The sequence below is a fragment of the Octopus bimaculoides genome, chromosome 7 (genome assembly GCF_046866305.1).
Source record: "Octopus bimaculoides isolate indiv1 chromosome 7, ASM4686630v1, whole genome shotgun sequence".
Lineage (NCBI taxonomy): Eukaryota > Metazoa > Mollusca > Cephalopoda > Octopoda > Octopodidae > Octopus > Octopus bimaculoides.
Window position 1 is genome coordinate 56184981 of NC_142934.1, and position 20000 is coordinate 56204980.

Sequence of the window (20000 nt, forward strand, 5' to 3'; positions counted from 1 at the left end):
TTCATATTCATACACACAAATGCTGACACACGTTTGTTCATACATACATGCATATGCTCATATACATACATACTCATTTGTTCATACATGTATGCACATTTTTGCTCATATATATGCACATACATTAGTCTTTACATGCACATGTTTATCTGCACATGCACACATTTATCTGCACATGCACACATGTATATGTTTATCTATATACAAACATACTTTACCTATAGATGCATAACATTTCCTTGAACACGTGCACACATTCACCTATGCATTTCATGTACACTTTTCTAAGCATGTGCATACACATTCGCCTTAACATGTGTGCAAATATGTTCACACACTTTGGCCAAAACCTGCATCCACACATTAGTCTATATATGCATGCACATTTGTTCATGCACACATACACATGCTCTTGCCCAAATGTATATGCTCAAATGCACAAATGCACACACCAAATCCAAACATGTGCACGCTTGCCCATACATACTCCTTCGTGTAAGGTTGTGCACAGACAATAAATTCTGAACACACACACACAATTGCAAAAATTTCACTTATGTTTTTTGTGAAGAGAATGGTAAATATGTTGCATAGTTATTACATATTGTTGTTATAGTTCTCTCTGTAACAAGAGTTTGAGTCTATCGCTATACACTCTGTTGTGTGTGTGTAATTGTGCCAACTATTTCTAACAGTAACTTCAGCAACAGTTGAATATTTTTCAATGCTTTGAAGGAAGAAAGAGAGAGAGAGAAAACACAAACACACACACACACACAACAAAGCATAAGATAAGAAAGCGCTTTATAAATTTGTACTAGCTCTGTGAAACCTGGAATAACTCTAATACTTTGGGGTAGAGGAATAGAGTGGGAGAGAGAGACATAGTAGGAGAAAGAAAGATTGGTTATCGAATAACTGTAACTCTGTCCTCTATGCATGATATTTTTTTTGTTTTGTTTTTACTCTGACTTAATTAAGGTATGTCATGGAACAACTGTGCCAGCCAAGCCAGTGTTACAAGTAACATATGGATTCTGAATCAAGAGCATTTATTCTTGCTATATGTGTGTGTGTGTGTGTTTGTTGTCTTGCTGTTTTGCTTTCTCTTTAGATTTGCAATAACTTTGTCTATTTATAATACATCTATCAAGAATGCTACAAAGGTGACAGAATTTCCTCCTAGCTACCTATTCTTAGCTGGGTTTTTTTTTCTTTTTTATGTTTTCTTTTTATTTATTTGTATATCTATTTATTTTGCATTTCTAATATTGGGAATACCGTCAAAGTTGTGTGTAGCCTGAGTTTTTGTGCGTCTCTCACTTTTCCTTGCTATTCTCTCTGAGTTTGCGATATATATATATATATATATATATATATATATATATATATACATACATATATATTCATGATGTATGTAAGTACATGTATGTATTTATACAATCATGTATGTGTGTATATATATATATATATATACATACACACACTGCATATTCAAGCAGCATCTTTTCTTAGTAGCAAATTATGTCTATTAAAATTGTTGTGGGTAATCAATTGTAATCACTGAAAGTTTTGTGATATTCATGATATTCAGCAATATATTGCTCTTTATACCCCCTTCTCTCTCTCTCTCTCTCTCTCTCATTTTATTTCCCTCTTGCCTTCATGGCCACTAGAATTATATTGCAGTCTTTCATGTGATTTTCATGTGCATTTTTTCAACTATTGTCATATTAGGAAATGGTTTAATCTGAAAATTATATGAATCTATAAAGAACAACCTAAAAAAGATGTCTTATGCTATTTGATCTTCCATTGCTGTTTGGATTTTGGTAAATCAGTTTTGAAAAACCAGGATTGATGTTGATGACATGTAACTCTTGGTAAATTAAATGCTGTAGGTTCAGAGTAGATGTCATAGACCTTTGTCGTATCAAAAGATGAATGAAGATTCTGTAATCTAGGTGTTAGGAAAGTGGCCATTATTGACTGATAGTGGCCTATGTGGTTTTTCCAGGTGCTATAAACACCTGAAATGATTTTGGACATTAAGGGTGCTGAATTATTAATGAACTGACTTTGGAAGAGAGTGGTAATTTAAGGCTAAAATTCATTTATTTCTATCCAAATATCGATGCAGTATCTAGTATTCACCAAACATATTTCACATATATTCCAACTATATCAATATAATATGACTGAATTTTTATTCGGTTATATTATTCAACATGACTTGCAGAAAATACAAATTATAATTTTTGATAGATATTTGACATCATTTCTGGAATAACCATGAAATTTAATTCCACTCATCAATGATATATGAAGTTTGCTGACCCTACTTTAATTCATTCTAATCAGCTGCATATTTACCTAATCTGATGCATATATTGTAATCAACTGCTTGCTTGTAAAGGTACATAACATTTCAGAACAATATATAGTGTATGAGATTTATTATAAAATTGGTTATGACTACATATTTACGTTATAAAAAGGTGTGTTTGATTATAGTGTCAGAAATAACTACTTTAAATACAGTAATTAGGAAAAATAACGATTAGAAAGTTAGCTCACATTTGTGTCAGGCGAAGCAAATAAGGGAGACAATTTTGAATGTCTCTGGATTCTCAGTCATCGGCAGTCATAACCATTATTTGTTGGACCTGTAAATAGATAGATAATTAGCTATGTAAAAATGGACACAAAGTAGTTTGGAAATTGAGAGTGATTATTTAACCCTTTTGTTAACATATTTCTGTTAAACTATGTTGCTTTTGATTCAATTAATTTTGAAAATAATTAAAAAAATTAATAGGAAAAGCTTTGTCATCAGTAAGCTGGTACTTGAAACAAAAATTAACATGAAATTTTGATGGAAAGTTTTAATTTAGATCACTTTAGAACAAGAAGTTTGTGTCATAGAAGCTGGGATGGTCTTAGGCAGGTTGGTATCAAACAGGCTAATTAATAAAGAGGCACAGGTCATTATTTTCATGTAGTAATAAAAAGAAAAAGGTGGGTTTTATTATATACAGTGTTTTTAATATCTAAAAACCAGTTTTTTTTTTTGTTTTTTTCTTTTTGCAACTTCAGAAATAATTTAAATTGGCACTCCATTGGTTAGAACAACGAGGGTTCAGTTGATCCAATCAGCAGAACAGCCTGCTCATGAAATTAACATGCATGTGGCTGATCACTCCAGACATGTGTACTCTTAACAAAGTTTTCTGGGAGATTCTGTCACACAGAATCTCCCTGAAAGTGTGACAAGGCTGGCTCTTTGAAATACAGATACTACTCAATTTTGCTAGCTGAGTGGACTGAAGCAACATGAAATAAAGTGTTTTGCTCAATGACACAACACCTTGCTGGGAATTGAACTCCCAACTTTGCAATCGTGAGCTGAATACTCTAAACACTAAACCATGTGCCTTCAGAAATAACTACTGTAAAGTTAAAATGATGTGTTGAAAAGCAAAAAAAAAATGTTGGAAATATAATTTCAATTCAGAGTTTAGCTTATTATGACAATCTACAATTTGTTTCCTAACTCTGAAATATTGATACAAATGAACAACAGTGTGCTGTAAGATCCAGGAAATGGTAATCTAAATAATACAGAGTTTCAGTGGTAATCTGGGTGGAGTTCAGTGATAGAGGTGGTCATTGAAGGTGACAGTGGTCCAAGAAGTAGGACAGAAGGGAGATTTGAGAGAGGAACAGGTTCAATCAGGCAGGTATGCGTACATGTATGCATTGACTGGAGTTGTCATTGTATATCACTTGTACTGGTACATCCTTTGAGCAGATTTGACATAGTGCCAGTACCGCCTGACTGGCCTTTTCGTGCGGGTGACACGTAAAAGTACCCACTACACTCTCTGAGTGGTTGGCGTTAGGAAGGGCATCCAGCTGTAGAAACTCTGCCAAATCAGATTGGAGCCTGGTGTAGCCATCTGGTTTCACCAGTCCTCAGTCAAATCGTCCAACCCATGCTAGCATGGAAAGCGGACGATAAACGATGATGATGATGATGATGATGATGATACTCAAAATCCTGTACAATAACTCACAACTCCAGCTTATAAGACATTGAAGATATTCGTTGTTGTAATGAAGTTAACCTGTATTCAAATAATATTCACTCCATCTTTCTTGTGTGACTCACTGTTTGTTGTAAATTAGTTAAGTACTAAAGATATAGTACTTGATACAAGCACTGTTGATTTAAAACAAGCAAAAAAAAAAAGACACTAAAAGATTTGTTAAGGGGTAAATTTAACTGCTTTATTGAGCTTATTAAATGCCCCACCCTACCCCCACCATCGCATCTGTTTCCTTAGATTGAGATGGTAGTTGTTTCGCCCTAGGTCAACTATGATCTGTGCCATTCCAACCATAACCTTCCTATCCTTTTTTTAATCAGACTTTTTATTTTTCTATTATTTTACTTTTAATGTATAGTTTGCTTTGAAAGAGATTTGGTTATTATTTCCAGCAGGTCTAATGGACCATATAAAGGCCTTCCTATTAAGTTTTATTAGAAAATTGTGATAGGCCCTCTTATGATGTAATTTTGAGTCTGTCAACAAATGATATATGACAGGGAAAAATTATGACTCGAAACCAGCAGTACTAATATACAGATTTTATTTGATAATCACCAAACATTTTCAGATGGATTACTAAAAAAATTGATGATAAAAGCTTATTTTTTCTACTTAGACTCAGTTGATGTGGATTTTTCCACTTTAATACACAAGGGATAAATAAATTATTTATTGTACTATTAATGTTTGATTGGTTTATATTAATACTAATATATTACTTTTTTTCTTCTTTTCACAGGAGAGCTTTAGAAGAACGCGGAACAATGAATTTCGGATATTCACGGTAAATATTGCTCATGTTTAGAGTTATTTTGTTAATGCTGGTTGTCTTATAATTGATATTTTGTTAATGAGGATGTGTATTACACTAACCTTGTGGTTATCATATATGTGACAGTTTCTTCCGTTTTAAGAAACTGAAAATATCATATTTCTTATGCTGACTCTATCTTATTGTTGACACACACAGAAAAGTCATTTACAGCAATTATACCTTGTATTATCCCCAGGTGTATTGCAACTTTTTGAGATCAGTCAAATAATGCTGGGATTTATCTTTTATCTTTCACCTGTTTCAGTCACTGGTTTGCAGCCATGCTGGGGCACTACCTTGAAGAATTTAGTTGAACAAATCAACCCCAGTATTATTTTTATTGTTCAAGTCTGGTACTTATTATATAGGTCTCGTTTGCCAAACTGCTAACTTATGGGAATCGAAACAACCCGACACGCACACACACACACACACACATGATAAGCTTTGGATTTCTGTTAACCAGACCCATTCACAAAGGCTTTGATCAGCCTAGACTTTCAATGACATTGGAGGGAAATATTTTGGTCTAGCAAATCTATCCTTATCTCCTTCAGTGAGGATTACATTGTTCTTGGGCAAGAAAAATGTCAGTCCATCAGCTGAAGCTAAATCCAGATTTAAATAAATAAAAATACAGATTTGTCTCGATTTTATGAAAATAGACAAACATTCAGATGACAGGCCAAAGTTGTTTATGTGGGGTAACTTTATATTAAAGCATGGAACATGCAATTTCCTGCAATTCAGACCACCTCATGGTCCCAGCAGACAAAATGGTAAAAGTGTTGCCCCAGAGGATGGCTATAATTAAAGACACTTGTCCAAGGTGCCACACGGTGAGATTGAATGAATCTGAAACCATGTAATTGGGGAGCAACCTTCTTTACACTATTGCATGTCTTCCTTTGTGACAAAGTACAATGCTTATATATACATGTCTCTCTTTAAAACTTATTCAGTACTCGCTCTTTTGTTTTATGCATTAAACTTTTAAATTAAAAGTTGGTGTTCCATAACATTTCAACTCTTTTGTTACCATATTTTTGCGGAAATTCAGTCTTTGTTTTAAAAAAATAATTTAGTGAAATAACTGTATTAAGCTAATGTTTTGATCATTAATTTATATAAAATTTTGATAAAAGATATTACTTTTGATTACTTTTAAGCAAGAAGTTTGTATTGTAGGGCTAAGGGTAATTTCAGGTGGGTTGCTTTCAAAAGGGCTTATATTGTATTCACTGTGCTGTAGATGGAAAACATTTTGAAATTTACTGTACACAGTCTTGTGAACCAGATGTGGAGGTAGCTTCTATGCTGCTATTGTTCAGTGTATTCAACAGAGCAGCATCAAATGTCTCTTCGTAAGCTACTGAGATAGCACCTGTATAACTTGATTGACTAGAAGCAGCAATTTAATCTCCCTCAAACTACATTCTAATACTTTAACCCTTTAGCATTTAAACTGGCCTCATCCTGCCCGAATATCCTACCTGTTTCATGTTCAAACTGACCAGATCTGATCTCATACATTTACTCTACAATCACATCATCAAAATCTCAAAGCTACGAGGTACTGCGTGATAAACCCTTTAGCATTTAAACAGGTCATATCCAGCCAAAATTTTCTATATGTTTTGTGTTTAAACTAGCTAGATCTGGCCTCTCACACCTACCCTACAATTTGACATAAACAATCACATCTTCGAAATCTCAGTTACAAGATAATGCATAATTAATTCAAACCAATGGGAATAAAAAGGCATACATTTGACAGAGTAACCTGAATACTAAAGAGTTAATTCAAAACAATATAATTAAATATTACATTTGATAGAATAATCTGAATGCTAAAGAGTTAAAAGAGGAAGACAAATTGAATATTGTAGTCCAAGTTATGCAAAAACAAAACGTGATCTTCACAGCTGGAATTACTTCAAACTTATATTCCCTTACTCAGGACTAACCTTGGATGAAACAGCAAGTCTATTACCATTAGAATTGGAACTATATGTTTTTAAGTTTCAAAACTGTGATTATTATAAAGTTTAGAAAATGGGATGTTACTGAGTAGAATGCTGATCAAATGCTGAAATTGATCGAGAATTGAATCTATGATGCTCTATTAATGTATCTAGAGTACTGGATCTAATGGTCACTGAAACATTTAAGAACTCTGCACATTCAATGTTTCTACCAGAGATTTATTCTCTTTCATTACTCACAATGGTTTTTCACCTCTGTCAACTTCAGTGAGAGCACTGTTGCTAAACCTGACAACAGCAAAGTGTTCACTTGAGTTTAGAATGAGAGCCTCTTATTTTGTCCCTTCATACTCTTTTTATGATTAGAAAACTTTTTAGATGTTCTCATTACCATATTTCTGTTGAAATAAACTGCTTTTGTTTCAATTTGTTTGAAAAATAATGAAGGAATTATTAAAATAACTTTCGTTATTAAGCTGGTGTTTAGAACATAGGCACGAGATTTTGATGGAAGGTTTTAATTTTATTTTAAGATCACTTGAAAATGAGTTTGCTTCATAGAATGGGGAGGATGAGTGTTTCAAGAAAGGGTTAAAATGGAGCATGTGCCAACAGACATACTTATCCCATGCTTTATTAACTCTCTAAGGTTTATTAATGGCCCCCACAAGCTTCCTTTTGTACATAAGTAATATATTTATTGTCACTTATATTAAGCACACATTTCTAATACAACAATATTCTTTACCACTCCTTAAGTTCTTCACTTTCTATAGAGCACAAGCCATCAACAACTTTTCTCTGCCATTCTTAAATCTGAGCTGTCTTTTCTTCTTCTCTCTAGTTCAGTAGTTCTCAACCAGGATCTGTATATGGCCCCAGGAGGGCGGGGGGTTCCATGTAAGGTTTTTGGGGATTAATGCAAGCAAAATTGAGGATTCACAGTAGTATATTAAGGATTCATGAAAAAATTTTGCTTTTGATGTATTTAATGTAAGAAGGCTAAGTTTCTTTCTCTAACATTTTACATAGTTCAACCTACACAAGTTAATGTATGAAAAAACAAAACAAGAACTTTAAAAGGTGTATCTATAAGACTAATTTTTAAGCATAAAATGGCTATGGGGGTCCAACAGAGGTAAACTAGTTATCAAAGGGGTCCATCGGTAAAAAATGGTTGAAACACTGCTCTATTTGAATGCCTGCTTTTTCAGCTCTGCCTCACTATCCCTTTGGATTTTACTGCACTGTCATATGTTTCTGATAAAAAAAGGCCTTCTCTCCCAGGTCCTGTTGATGTGATATTTGTAACAATAGTAATTGTTTCTAATTCAACACAGTGCCAAAATTTTTTATGAGAAGGGGTTTGTCAATTAAACCAACCTCAGTACTTGACCAATACTTTAATTTTTGAATCTAGAAAGAAAAAGAAAGGTTGACCTTCATTGGATTTGAACTCATCATCACTACAACCACCTTTAGTTATTATTCTCAGAATGGTCGATTGGCAGAATTATAAAATAAAATGCTGTATGGTATTTGTTCCAGCTCTTTACGTTTCTGTGCTCAAATCCCTCCAGGTCAACTTTGCCTTTAAGTAGTGGGGCTGGTTTAATTAGCTTACCCTCTCCCCAAAATTCATGGCATTTTGTCTATTTAGCAGCAGTTGTTTATTATAAAAGTTGTACTCATGGGTCCATTGATTTTCTTATCACATTCCATGTGGAATCACTCTGCTTCATCCTTTAGCTACAATCTTCACTTCTTAAAATGTCCAAAGCATAGTGGTTATTATTATAATTTTCAAAATGTCTTTCTAACTTAAGAACCATTTTGAAAAGAAAACAAAATATGTTACGACTTTCTGGAATGTTGTCAGACATAATTATTTTCCGTGTTATTATTTTTATTATTTTTTTTTATAAGTAGTTTTCATTTAATGTAATGTTTGTTATTGTAAAAAGTAAACATGCACCTTAGTAACATAAGCACTTCCTCGAGAGTTGTTTAGATTTGTTTGCCAATTCAGATAGTTAACATCTTTTTAGCAGTTTGTGTATAAACATTATTTCTTTTATGAAATTAGTGTTTCAACAGTAAAATTATAATTGAAGCTAATTACTACTATATAAACAAGTTTTATAATAATGTATGCTGCATAATACTTTGTATGTATGTGTATATTACACATGCACTCACACATATTCATGCTTTCGCGAATACCAGATATTTTGGCTTTTTATGTGTGAAGAGGAAATTGGTTTTTAAGATACTTAGTAGTAGTGTTTTTGCAATAACATTTCTCAGTCTCTTAAAATAAGTGCATGAGGTGAGAATATGTTTTCACTGAACACTAAACACTAATTGAAGGGTTGTTGCTACTACCAAGATGTATTTTAGTCTTGAAGCATTTGCTTCTCTGACATTTTATTTCAACTGGGATGCTGCCAATAATACCGAGGGATATCTTGATATAACACCAAAGCCTCATTATCTTTTATATTTTACTTGTTTCGGTCTTTGGACTGCGGCCATGCTGAGGCACCATCTTGAAGGGTTTAGCCAAAGCAATTGATTCCAGTATTTATTGTAAGCATGGTACTTATTCTATAGGTCTCTTTTTGCTGAACATCTAAGTTATGGGGGGTGTAAACAAACGAACAGATGTCAAGTGATGGGTTGGAGAACAAACACAAAGCCACACACACACACACACACAGATGTATACATATATGTATGTGAGTGTGTGTATATGTATATATGTATGTATATATATATAGTGAAAAGGTTCAAGGAAAAAATTCCGAGGAAAAGCACAGAAATTGTATGTTGGAAAAAATATACAAATAGGCACAGGTATGGCTGTGTGGTAAGAAGCTTGCTTCCCAACCACATGGTTCCCTGTTCAGTCTCACTGCGTGGCACCTTGGACAAGTGTCTTCTACTATAGCCTTGGGCCAACCAAAGCCTTGTGAGTGGATTTAGTCAATGGAAACTGAAAGAAGCTTGTTGTGTGTATGTGTGTGTGTGTGTGTGTGTATATATATATATATATATATATATATATATATATAAAAACACCCATGCTAGCATGGGAAAGCGGATGTTAAACGACGATGATTATGATGATTACCATATATATATATATATATATATATATATATATGGTATTTTTTTTTCTATAAGCTTAAAGCTTATGGCAATCACCATGCAATGATTAAGGAAAATAGTCTAATAAAGGGGCATATAAGCCCTTCACAGAAAGAAGGCTTTCCTATCCGCGTGGGAGTCAAACCCACAACTGTGTTACCTTTACACCAGCAAATCAGCCTCCCTTTTTCTGTCAAATTCAAGAACTATAAAAGTTCATGTTTGTTTTTCTATATGCTTTCAGTGCAAATGGGTTTTTTTTTATACACCGCCGTTTTTACAATCCTGTAAATGATAATGGTATTTTTTTTATATAAAGTTAAAGCTTATGGTAATCACCATGCAATGACTAAAGAAAATAGTCTAATAAAAGGGTATATAAGCCCTCGACAGAAAAAAAGAAGGCTTTCCTATCTGCGTAGGAGTCGAACCCACATCCCTTTATTAGACCATTTTCCTTAGTCATTGCACGGTGGTCGCTTTAAGGTTATATAAAAAAATACCATTATTATTATTTACAGGATTGTAAAAACAGCGCTGTATAAAAAAATCATTTGCACTGAAAGCATATACACATTTGTGTGTGTGTGTGTGTGTTTGTCCCTCCACCATCACTTGACAACCAATGTGTTGTGTTTATGTCCCCAAAACTTAGTGGTTCGGCAAAAGAGACCAATAGAATAAGTACTAGGCTTACAAAGAATAAGTCCTGGGATCAATTTCTTTCATTAAAGGCGATGCTTCAGCATAGCTGTAGTCAAATGATTGAAGCATGTAAAAGAGTAAAATTAGGTGCAGGTATGGCTGTGTGGTAAGAAGTTTGCTTCCTAACCATATGGTTCCAGGTTCAGTCCTGCTGTGTGGCACCTTGAGCTGACCAAGGCCTTGTGAGTGAATTTGGTAGATGGAAACTAAAAGAGCCTCATTGTAAATATACAGATATCTCTTTGTGTCTCTGTTTGCCTTCTACTACTGCTTGACAACTGGTGTTGGTATGTTTATATGCCCATAGTTTAGCAGTTTCGCCGAAGAGACCAATAGAATAAGTGCCAGACTTTAAAAATAAAGAAATATCAGGGTTGATTCATTTGATTAAAATTCTTCAAGGTGGTGCCCCAGTATGGTTGCAGTCTAATTACTGAAACAAATGAAAGATAAGTATTTTCTGAAATAGAATTTCCATAGCCAACTTGTTTCGCTTGCGCTAGTCATGACTAACTAATTAGTCATGGTTAGCCAGGCAACTATGTAAATATTTTATTTCATAAAAGTATATCTTTTCCAACATAAAAATTTTTGCATTTTCTTTTTTACACACACACGCATGGATGCACACATGATAGTCCGTAGTGGAAGATACTTGCACAAGGTAGCATGCAGTGGGATTAAACCCAAGACCACATGATTAGAAAACAGACTTTTTACCACAGAGCCACACCTGGAATATACTTTGGTAAAATATACTTTGAAGTTCTAATAGAGAATGAAGAAAGGATTCTATATGTTAAGAGGTATATGGGGGTGAGTGTAGAGTTGTGGTCTTCAAAACAGTAACTACTGCTTGTAAAACTTAGGTATTCTTTTACTAACTGAATTGCATTTCTATGCAACTATGATGTGTATCTTGACGCCAATACTGCTCTGCCAAAGGCATGTGCATTTTTTATTAAATATAGCAATGGAGAGAGAGCATTTGAAAGCAAACAAAAGTTGAATATAAATTATTAGCACTTAGAATCACTATATATTACTTGAGCGGCGTTTGATCAGATCAATCAACACTTCAGTTTTAGATGATCTAGCTGGATATTGGAAAGGTCAAGTGGTTTGGGTTTCAGCCAAACTGACTAAAGGGTGAGAGGTGTGTTTTACATCAGCTCTGTTATCAATGCTGCTATTGTTACTATTATTACTACTATTACTACTTTTAGCACCACCATTACTAAGTGATTAAGTTGATATAGGTGCTGTATTTTAGAGAAGATAGTTTGATGTATTTTTTTCTTATTTCCATGATTATAAAGTTTCAAATGTTAAAAGAGAAATCAACAAAACGTTTCAACAATATTATACTGGGATTTGTTTTACTGACAAAAGAAACATTGCAGATATTAACTTTGCACCCATTAAAACAAAATTATGAATTTTATTAAGATAGTAAGCTGATAGAATCATTAGCATGCTGGACAAATGCTTAGCAGTATTTCATCTGTCTTTACATTCTGAGTTCAAATTCTGTGATGGTTTGACTTTACCTTTCATCTTTTTGGGGTCGATGAAATAAGTATCAATTGAGCACTGAAATCAATGTAATTGACTAACCCCGCTCCCCAAAATTTCTGGCCTTGTACCTGTAGTAGAAAGGATTATTATTTTTATTATTAAGATGGCAAGCTGGTAGAATCATTAGCATGCTGGACAAATGCTTAGTAGCTTCCCTTCTGGTTTTACCATCCAAGTTCGTACTTTCCTTTTATTTTTGGTGTCTAAATAAGTACTCATTAAGCATTGGAGTCAATATAATCAACTTGTTCCTTTACCCTGAATTTCATGCCATGTGCCTATAGTTGAAAGTATTATTATTATTATTATAATTATCATCATCATCAGACTGATTGACAAAATAGCATTAGTCAAAATACTTTGTAACCTTTATTCAGGTTTTGAGCTCAAATCATGCCATGGTCAACTTTGTTATTCATTCCCTGCAGGGTCAATAAAGTGAAATATCATCAAGTACAGGAGGTGGTATAATCAACTATTCCTCTCTGTCAAATTTCAGGCCTTGATTCTGTGTTACAAATAATAATAATAATAATATCATTATTAATACTAGCTGAATGGGGTTTATATATTCAACTAGTCCCCTCCCACCAGATTTTCTGGCCTTGTCCCTATAGTACAGTGGTTTCCAACCTCTTCACTACCAAAGACCCCTTTTATTTAAATGAGTTTTCCCAAGGAACCCTTTTAATATGCTCATCTTTATATGTATATATATGTGTGTGTGTGAAATTTTGAATTTAGTTTGTGGACCACAGGTTAGGAACCGCTGCAATAGTAAAATGAATTATTATTATTATTATTATTATTATTATTATTATTATTATTATTATTATTATTATTATCATTATTAAAGTGGCAAGCTGGCAGAACTGTTAACATGTTGGGCAAAATGCTTAGTGGTATTTTGCCTGTTTTTATGTTCTGATTTAAAATTCCACTGAAGTAAACTTTGCCTTTCATCCATTCGGGGTCAATGAAATAAGTGCCAGTTGAACACTGGTGTCAATGTAATTAATTACACCCTCCCACCAAATTTCAGGCCTTGTGCCTTTAGTAGGAAGGATTATCATTATTATTCAAGGTGATGATGTGGCAGAATTGTTCAGCTGCTGGGTGAAATGCATAGCAGTATTTCACCTATCACTATGTTCTGAGTTCAAATTCCACTAAGGTTAACTTTGCCTCTTAGCCTTTTGGTGTCAATAAATTAAGTACCAGTGAAACACTGGGGTCAATGTAATTGACTAGTCCTCTCCCCCAAAATTTCCAATCTTGTGCCTATAGTAGAATGAATTATTATTATCATTATAGTCTTATTTTTATAACGTGCTTTCACTGCACTGCCGAGCACAGCTTTGTGCGCCTTGGGTATGTGCTGTGGTTTGTTGTAGTGCTCTTATTTTCACTGTATTGAAAGTGTTTTACATAGGATGTATGCGGTGCCTAGTAGTGCTATTTTCTGTATGTTGTATATACTTGTAAGTCCTGGTGTTTTTGTTATGTATTTGTCTGAATGTCTTTTTTTTCAAACCTAATGCATTTATGATGATAGGAATTGTTTCTGTTTTTAGGCTCCATGTTCGAGTTACCTCTATTATTATTATGATTATTATTATTATTATTATTATTATCATTATTATTGTTATGATCAAGGTGGCCGGCTGACAGAATCATTACTGTGTCAGACAAAAATTCTTAGCAACATTTCCTCCAACTTTTTACACACTGAATTGAAATTCTGCCGAAGTTCAAACTGTGACTGTTAAAAATCATTATTTCTATTATAATTTTCCCAAAAATAAATGCAGAGAATTTGCTGATTCACTAGAGCATATGCAGAATGCTTTGTGACATTTAGCTATGACTTTGTATGATGACTGTTAAAACCTGCTGAGGTGAACTCTGCCTTAAATAAAGTAATTGTCCAAAGTATTGAAGTTAATACAACCAACACTATGACACTTCCAAATTTGAAGCCTTCTACTTGTGTGAGAAATCATCATTTTCAAAATTGTCATATATATATCATCATCATCATCATCGTCGTCGTTTAAAGTCCGCTTTCCATGCTAGCATGGGTTGGACGATTTGACTGAGGACTGGTGAAACCAGATGGCTACACCAGGCTCCAATCTGATTTGGCAGAGTTTCTACGGCTGGATGCCCTTCCTAACGCCAACCACTGAGAGTGTAGTGGGTGCTTTTACGTGTCACCGGCACGAAGGCCAGTCAGGCAGTACTGTCAACAGCCATGCTCAAGATGGTGTATTTTATGTGCCACCTGCACAAGAGCCAGTCCAGGGGCATTGGCAACAATCTCGCTCAAAAATCCTACGAAGGCCAGTCAGGCGGTACTGGCAATATATATATATGTATGTATATATCGAACAGTCAATGAAATGAGTGTCATTGCTTTTATTGTTATTGTTATGGACTATATTTGTGTTAGAGAGAGAAGTTTTAGGTAAGCAGTCAACAAACAAGTTTCTATTAATAGATTATAACTATTCTGTCATTTATTACATAGCTAATAAAATTGAGAAAGGTTTTGAAGTCAGGCAGTCTTATTTCCTCTCTGTCCATTACGCTGCCATCAACAACTATCATTATCATTATCTGCTAACGTTCACTTTTCCTTGCTTGCATCAGTCAAATGGAATGCATCAAGGCACCTTTTCTATGACTGGACGCCATTTCTTGTTTCTTACCCTCACCTGTTTCCAAACAAGGTAATATTTGCCCACAACCGAACAGGGTTCTTACCAATGAATAGAAACATAACAACATCACTTGCTTGTTTACAGCTGTCATGTAATATCAAGTGATGGGTACAGGCGAACACACAAACAGACATGCATGATGGATTTCTTTCAGTTTCCACCTGGGGGCTTCAGCCTGGGATTATAGAAGACACTTGCTCAAGATCTGCATAGTGGGACTGAACCCAAGGCCATGTGGTTGGGACATAAGCTTCTTAACCACACAGGCATGCCAGCTGTTGTATGTGTATTCACTTATACAACTACATTGTGTTAACACACACACACACACACATACACCTATGTGGTTTAGAAGTTTGCTCTGAAACCACCTGGTTTGGCTCCGTTCTACTGCATGGTTCTTTGGGCAAACATCTTGTATTATTGCCTCAGTTTGTCCAATGCCTTGCAAATGAAATTTGGTAGGCAGAAGTTGCATTGAAGTATTTTATGTCAGCGTGTATGTGTGTGTGTGTGTGTGTGTGTGTGTGTGTGTGTGTCTTCACTGCTTCAGTAGTGATATTCGTGACTTCCACAAATAAAATGCTTGCAGCTATTTGAAATACAAAGCCATAGGAAACAGTACCTCACTTGAAAACAAGCAATGGTTTGGGACCAGGAATGGCATCTGACTATTGAGTACTGCTTCAAGAAGTATCATCCATGCCATATCGCCTGAATAGAAAAAGCAGGCGTAAAATCAATGGTGATGACAATGACAACAACTCATCATCAACCTGCTTGGATCAGTAAACGAGTAGGATTATCATTAAGTGTTTGAGTGAATATCTGTATTCCTCTTAACTCACTTGTTACCGCATTTATGTTGTTTCAATTACTCTTGAAAATGATGACGAATTGACTAAAGTAACTTTGTCATTATTAAGCTTGCATTTCAAACATCAATTAACATGAAGTTTTAATGGGAAGGTTTTAATTTAGATCCGTTCAAAATAGGGAGCTTGTATCAGGGAAATGGAGATGGTCTGAGGCGTGTCAGTATCAAAAGGGTTAAACAAGTTTAGGACCTTGTACAAAAATTAAAAACAGGAAAAAATAGAATTCTAACAACTAATTTGAAAATGTCTGATATTCAATCAGTCTCCGATTTAGTTACTGTTATTTGTTTGTCATTAGACTGTGGCCATGCTGGAGCACTGCCTTTAAGGGTTTCAGTCAAACAAATTGACCCCAGGACTTATTCTTTGTAAGCTTAATACTTATTTTATCGGTCTCTCCTGCCAAACCACTAAGCCACAGGGACACACACACACATAAGGTGGTCTTCTTTCAGTTTCCATCTACCAAATCCATTCACAAGGCTTTGGTTGGCCTAAGGTTATAGTAGAAAACACTTACCCAAGGTGCCAAGCAGTGAGACTGAACCCGGAACCATGTGGTTGGAAAGCAAGCTTCTTGCCACACAGTCACACCTGCATCCATTATCAGTATCATTATCGTCGTCGTCATCTAACATCCATCTTCCATGTTAGCATGAGTCGAACTGTTTGGAAAAAATTCAATGAACCAGAGGACTGCATTGAGCTCCATCCAATGTCAGGAGCTATAAGTACAATTTCACTGTGGCTTTAAAATGTATAAATATCCAATTGCTGATGAAAGTTAATGAACAAGAATTGGCAGCATATAGTCGAACTTTATTGCACTGTCTGTGGTACTGTTGTATAATAGATATGATAGACTTTTACAACTGTCTCCTGTGTCTAATAAATTTAATTAATTTACAACTGCGGTGATGGCTGAAGCCTTTGGAGTATATACTACAAAGTAATCTTAAATGTGAACTAATTTGAAATACTCGATCAAACACTTGCATACACACATAGTCTCTTTGCTGCGGTATGTCCTACAAACCAACCACAAACTCGTGCTCGCTCCAGCCGCTAGAAATAGCAGCCAAATTTCCCTCAAATCACACTTTGTAAAGAAATGTAAAACATTTTAGATTATGTAGTTTTGATATAGTTGCATCATACTACAATATTTACTGCTATGGAAACATTCTTGGAATTTCATCGCTGAATGTAGAACTTAAAGCATAAAAGCAATTCACATGCAAATCTGAAATCATAATATCATCAGCAACATTGTGTCCAACCTACAGATATGCTGCCCCACCATATTTTTTTGTTTCAGTCATTAGACTGCAGCCATGCTGGGGGCACCGCCTTGAATTTTTTTAGTCGAATGAATCGATCCCAGTACTTGTTTTTTAAAGCCTGGTACTTATTCTATCAGTCACTTTTGCTGAACTGCTAATGTTATGGTGATGTAAACACACCAAGATTACTTGTCAAGTGATGATGGGGGGACAAACACACACACACACACACACACACATGTACATATATGCATACTTACATACATATGTGTGCTTCTTTCAATTTCTGCCTACCAAATCCACTTACAAGGCTCTGGTCAGCCTGTGGCTATAGTAAAAGACATTTGCCCAAGGTGTCACACAGTGGGACTGAACCTGGAACCATATGGTTGAGAAGCAAGCTTCTTACCACACAGCCACACCTGCCTAGTGTAGCCATCTGGTTTCACCAGTCCTCAGTCAAATTGTCCAACCCATGCTAGCATGGAAAGCGAATGTTAAACGACGACGATGATGATGATGCTGATGATATATATATATATATATACACACACACACACACACACACACACACACACACACACACACACACACACACACACACACACACACACTATACCATACACACTGAAATATGCACATTTGCACACTACACTCACTCTGCACCACATGCATGCGGAGACACACACATTATAATCATGTCACATCACACTACTCTACACTCGTGCACCACACTACTTACATGCACTACACATACACACACACACACACCACAGCTAGACGTGGAATAGCAGAATAGATAACAGCATGTTTTCAGTATGTAATAAAAAATCTCAGCATCTCTGGATTCCAAAATTTTATATCTATCAATCTGTTGCCTCTGTTTAATTGCTTTGCTAAAAGCTGACCAAAGTTACTAAAACAACTGCCTTTAAACAAGCCTGTAAGAGTGAGCCTCTATTTGGTCACTCATCCCGTTAGAAATAATACAAATTTTCCTCCAACCACATCCATCTTTAATAAAGAAAAGTAAAACATTTTGGATAATGTAATTTTTTGGTACATCAGTGGTGGCAGCAGCTTTATTTCATATCCAAGCATTTATTTTCATCTTTGCTGAATGTTTCCTTTTTGGTGATACTGTTGATGACTGTAGCACCAATTCTTGCATAGAAGACTTGATGGCATTGACTGCATGGCAATGTTGGTGGAGGTTGATTGTGTCGAGCCTTTCTTGCCTGTCATTTGATTTCTTCCTTTTCTCTTTTGGTGGCTTCACAGTTTTTGTTTCTGATGGTGATGAGATGCCACCACTTGGTACAGTCTCAGGTTTGTGTTTCAAATGATTTGAGCTTAATTCCAGTGGCTTTTAGTGTTGCTTTGAGTTGGTCCTTGTATCTTCGGAGAGGACAACCCCCATGGTCTTCTTCCCAAAGTGAACTCACTGAATAAGATTTGGCATAGGAACCTTGACTCTTCGTTGGAACCTTGACTCTTCCTGATCATCAAAGATGATGCTTCATGATCAAAGATTTGATGCTTTTACTGTTGGCTTTTTCCAGGTTTAGATACTGTTTGAATAAAATGGTAGGATGGTCAGATCAGAGAAAGAATTCTTTTAAGCATTGGTCTTCTTACTTATTACTAACCAGGGGTTAATTAACAATATTTGAAGGGTATGACAACTAGGACAAACCCTTTTGTTACCATATTTTAACTGACATGCACTGCCTTCATTTAAATGTTTTTGAAAATTATGAATTTAGTCAAATAAGGTTCAGAATATGAAATTTTGATAGGTTTTAATTTATATTTCTTTAAAACAAAAAGTTTGTATTGTAGAACCTAGGGAGTCTCTCTAGTAGCTTAGTACTCAAAGGGTTAAAGCGCTGATTATGTTGTCCAAACTGTTGCAGAAGAGTTGTCAATATTTATCTTGGTCCATTTTATTTAAGCCAAAAGAGTAATACAAATCATCTCCATTTCTAAGGGGCAAGTATGGCTGTGTGGTTAGAAGTTTGCTTCCCAATCACGTGGGCAAGTGTCTTTTACTATAGCCCTGGGCCAACCAAAGGCTTGTGAGTGGATTTTGTCGACTGAAATTGAAAGAAGCCAGTCACATGTGTGCTTGTCCACTTCCACTGCTTGACAACTGGTGTTGGTTTGTTTACATCTCTGTAACTTAGCAGTTCAGCAAGAGAGACAGAATAAGTAATAGATTTCTAAAATAGTTACTAGGGTTGATTCATTCTACTAAAACCCTTTTAGGTGGTAACCCCTGCATGGCTGTTGTCCAGTGTCTGAAACTAGTAAAAGATAAAATATTTCACACCAGTAAAATAGGTTTTGGTTCTAGGAATGACATCCAACTTGGAAACAACTTAGTTCCAAAGTCTGCTAGTGCTATGTCAATTAATGCATGATTGATGTAAAAATGTCCCTTTTTTTCCCCCCATTATTTTATCATCTGCACAAAAATATAAACTGTTGAGCAAATAGCGTAGCTTTATGTCTATTTGTAGATCAAATGAACTCTTCTTTGGTAACTTATAACTATTTTGAGCTAAAGTAGAAAGTATATTTGTAAAACAAGAACTAGAGTAGAAAATATATTTGTAAAGAAAAAAAAAACTATTTTTTGTGACTATATAAATTGATTCTTATTTTATGCACCTAACTTAATCCATAGTTGTCTCCCTTGTGTGTGTGTGTGTGTGTGTGTGCGCGTGTGTTGTGGTGAGCAAAGTGTTTTTCTAAGTATTCAATTACCAC

At 35.0% G+C, this 20000-nt stretch overlaps 1 protein-coding gene across 8 annotated transcripts in view; it reads left to right on the forward strand.

The window, feature by feature from the left end:
• LOC106881306 (splicing regulator ARVCF) overlaps positions 1-20000 on the forward strand; it is a 339837-nt gene that overhangs the window by 179818 nt on the left and 140019 nt on the right. For all 8 annotated transcript variants that reach the window (XR_016242633.1, XM_089355327.1, XM_089355329.1 and 5 more), the window contains one exon: positions 4852-4896. Coding sequence is in view for 7 of the 8 variants with exons in the window: in XM_089355327.1 (XP_089211453.1) it covers positions 4852-4896 (45 nt within the window). In the remaining variant the exon portion in view is untranslated. The remainder of the gene's footprint in view (positions 1-4851; positions 4897-20000) is intronic.